Source organism: Taurulus bubalis (assembly GCF_910589615.1).
Source record: "Taurulus bubalis genome assembly, chromosome: 5".
Lineage (NCBI taxonomy): Eukaryota > Metazoa > Chordata > Actinopteri > Perciformes > Cottidae > Taurulus > Taurulus bubalis.
In genome coordinates, this window is record NC_136593.1 from 26599204 (window position 1) to 26603405 (window position 4202).

At 51.9% G+C, this 4202-nt stretch overlaps 1 protein-coding gene across 1 annotated transcript; it reads left to right on the top strand.

The window, feature by feature from the left end:
• Positions 1-1422, top strand: LOC306736049 (nuclear factor 7, ovary-like; the record flags this gene model as incomplete). The annotated part of the gene is made up of 1 exon (XM_079217639.1): positions 1-1422. One exon carries the CDS (start codon positions 1-3, stop codon positions 1420-1422), a length of 1422 nt encoding a protein of 473 aa, XP_079073765.1.
• Between the last annotated feature and the right edge of the window lie 2780 nt (positions 1423-4202).

The following is a 4202-nucleotide window of genomic DNA, read 5'->3' on the forward strand; positions in this document are numbered from 1 at the left end:
ATGGCTGAGAAAATAGTTCTTGTTAAAAGCTTCCTGAACTGCCACGTTTGTTCAGAGACTTTCAGAGATCCTGTGTCTCTGAGCTGCAACCACAGCTTCTGTTCAAGCTGCCTGCAACAATTCTGGAAACGAGCTGAAAACAAAAACTGTCCCATTTGTAAAAGAAAATCCTCAAAAGACTTTCCAGGTGTGCACTTTGCACTGAAGGAACTGGCTGACTCCTTTGCTGAGAGACAGACAACTGGATCACCTGAGACGAAGAAGAAGAAGGTGGATGTGGTGTGTAGTAAACATGGAGAAGAGACAAAACTGTTCTGTGAGGATGAAGAGAGAGTGGTGTGTTCTGTCTGTGAGTTTCCTCTCCACCAGAGTCACAAGGTGGTTCCTATAGAACAAGCAGTCAGTGACCTGAAGGACCAGCTGAGATCTGATTTAGAGTCTCTGGAGGACAAGAGGGACAAACACAAACAAGTGGAGGAAACATACAATGAAGTGATGCAACACTCCAAGAAGCAGCTGTTGTCCACAGAGAGGCAGATCAGAGCAGAGTTCAACAAGCTGCACCAGTTCCTGAAAGAGGAAGAGGAGTCCAGACTGGCAGCTCTGAGGGAGGAAGAGGACCAGAAGGGGAACACTATCAGCAGAGAGATGAAGATGATTCAGGAGCAGATCTCCTCTCTGTCAGACAGCATCTCTGCTGTTGAAGAAGACCTGCAGAAACACAAGGTGTCATTCCTCAGCAGTTATAAACCCACTCAGACCAGAGCCAGAGTCCAGAGCTCACTGTCAGATCCACAGCTGGTCTCAGGAGCGCTGATAGATGTGGCCAAACACCTGGGCAACCTGTCCTTCAGAGTCTGGGAGAAGATGAAGGACAAGGTCCACTTCAGTCCTGTCATTCTGGACCCAAACACTGCAAACGGCACTCTCTATCTGTCTGATGATCTGACCAGTGTGAGACATGGAGACACAAAGCAGGAGCTTCCTGACAATCCAGAGAGATTCACTGAGTATGTTAATGTTCTGGGATCTGAGGGCTTCAGCTCAGGGAAACACAGCTGGGAGGTGGAGGTGGGAGACCATCCTTACTGGGATGTAGGTTTAACTAAAGAGTCAGTTGACAGGAAAGGAGAGTTTAATGATACACCGGAAGATGGAATCTGGTGTTTATATCATCACAGAGGAAAATACACTAATGTAGTTGGTAAGACTGTCAGAGTGAAGAAGGGTCTTCAGAGGATCAGAGTCCAGCTGGACTATGACAGGGGGGAGGTGTCCTTCTACGACCCTGAAGACATGACTCACATCCACACTCACAGAGACACTTTCACTGAGAAACTCTTCCCATATTTTTTTATTGGAAAGGCTGGTGATGCTAAAACTGCTGATATCACAATATGTTCAACTGATATTTCTCTGTGATGTTCATACATGTTTGTGTTTGTTTAGGCTTCACTGTGTGACAAGATCTCATTGATATAATCAATACAAGCAACAAACAGAAAAAAATATATGTAATACTCAAACTGTATCACATCATCAGATCTTAAACTTTCACACAGAAACAAATGATTATAAAATAATAACTAAATCAGCATATTACATTTAGTGAATCCACTAAACCAAATACTTTGTTTCCAGTTGTGTTTTTAACTTTGATCATCATCAGCCATCAGATTTAGTTCATAAGATTCATGGATCTTCTGTTGAGTTATTTCATTTTAAATGTCAGTGTTTCACACTTTACACTCAGAGTCTCAGTGTCACGATCCTGCTGCACGCCCCCTTCATCAGCCACTCCCTCCTCGTCAGTCCTCATTTCTTGCACCTGGCCCATCCCTGTCTCACCTGTTGCACATCCCCTCATTAGTCTTCACTACTTAGGTCCCCTCACTTGCACTTGTCCCCTGCCAGATTGTTTTGTGTTCTTGAACCTAGCTCTCCAGCATTCCTTGTGTGTAGCCTGTAGTGACCTGTTAAGTAAAAGAATCGTATTCCGTACCTCCGCCTTCCTGAGTTGTGCTTTTGGGTCCTTGGATAATCGGGCCGTTACATTACAATCTGGCCAATTATGGACCCAGCACAACCTTCTGCAGCAAGCCGGTTCGAGAGGATCGAGAATGCCCTCCAGCAGCACGAGGCGCAGATGGTCCGCTTCGCTGCGGAGACACGGCAGTCTGCAGCAGTCCAGGAGCAGGCTATGACGGCGATGACCGCCCAGATGCTACAACTGACGACGGTCCTGACCCAGCTGGCAGCCGCTGCGCCGTCTCCTGCCTCTCCACGTCCGGCCTCTCCACCTCCGGTCTCACCAGCGCCTGTGCCAACACACGAGCCTCGTGTGGGTACCCCGGAGCGCTACGCTGGAGAACCTGAGGGCTGCAACCCATACATCACGAACTGCTCCATCCTGTTCTCTCTGCAGCCCCACACCTTCGCCTCGGAGGAGGCTAAGGTAGCCTTCACCATCAACCACCTGATTGACAGAGCGCGACTGTGGGGTACCGCTGAATGGGAGAGACGCACGCCGGCCTGCTCTTCGTTCCTGTTGTTTTCGGCAGAGCTTCGCAAGGTTTTCGGGGCAGTTTCCAAGGGCCCAGATCCAAGCGGGGGACTAGCGGAGCTGCGTCAGGGAGACCGGACTGTGGTAGATTATGCCTTGGCGTTTCGAACAAGAGCACGCCTTAGCGACTGGAACGAGGCAGCACAGTGCGAGGTGTTCTTGACTGGGCTAGCGGAGTATGTTAAAGATGAACTGATCTCTTTTGATTTGCCTGCCAGTTTGGATGGCTTAATAGAATTGACTTCCCGAGTGGACAGACGCATCCAGGCAAGGCGACAGGAGCGACGCAAGGGGGAGACAGATCGCCGCGCTTTCAACCAGCGTCGAGCTCCTCCGGCAGCCACCAGCTTCACCTTGGCCTCTCAACCAGTGGAGGTTGAGCCCATGGAGGTAGGGCGCACCAGTCTCACCCGTGAGGAGCGGGAGCGCCGTCGCCGGGGAGGTCTTTGCCTCTACTGTGGCCAGGCTGGTCACTTTGTATCCCGGTGCCCAGTAAAAGACATGGCTCGCCGGTAACAGGGGAGGTACTGGTGAGCCGAACCACAAGACTCTCTCCCAACCAAAGACCCCTTTTCCACGCTCAGCTGCTACTCGTGAACGGATCACAGACCCTAGCTACGTTCATTGACTCTGGTGCTGATGACAGCTTCATTGACGAGGACCTAGTCCGTCAGCTGGGTATCGAGCGGGTACCGCTGCCATGCCCTGTTCCTGCTAACGCTCTGGACGGCCACCTACTGGGGACTGTGACTCACCAGACCGCACCAGTTCGTATGCTCCTGTCGGGTAACCACCTGGAGACCATTCGGTTTCTTATCCTGCGGTCACCCCAGCATCCACTAATCCTGGGACACCCCTGGCTCCGTCGCCATAACCCCCACATCGACTGGGCCACAGGGGCCATCAGGGAGTGGAGTGCATCATGCCATCTGATCTGCCTGAAACAAGCTGCTGCAGTTCCGCAGTCAGCTTGCCCCAGCTCTGCGTCGGATCTGTCAGGAGTGCCTACGGAGTACCATGACTTTCGGGAGGTATTCAGTAAGGTCAAGGCCGCATCCCTGCCCCCACATCGTCCCTACGACTGCTGCATTAACCTGCAACCAGGCACCACCCCCCCCAGGGGCCGAGACATGCTGAACAAGCAGGTATTTGTCTACCTTGATGACATTCTCATTTTCTCGAAGTCCCGAGAGGAGCACATCCACCATGTTCAATCGGTCCTCCAACGCCTCCTGAGGAATTCCCTGTTTGTGAAGGCAGAGAAGTGCGAGTTTCACATCTCTTCTGTCTCCTTTCTGGGCTACATCGTGGGACAGGGGATCGTGCAGATGGACCCTGCCAAGGTGTCAGCGGTGACGTCCTGGCCCATCCCTGACTCGCGTAAGCAGCTGCAACGATTCCTGGGATTCGCCAATTTCTATCGGCGGTTTATCCGCAGCTATAGCACCGTGGCTGCCCCACTCACGGCACTTACCTCATCTAGAGTGCAGTTTCGGTGGTCACCTTCGGCTGAGGAGGCCTTCCAGAACCTGAAGGCCCGGTTTACGTCGGCTCCCATCCTGCAAGTCCCCGACCCAGAGAGACAGTTTGTGGTGGAGGTGGACGCCTCCGATGTAGGGGTGGGGGCCATCCTGTCCCA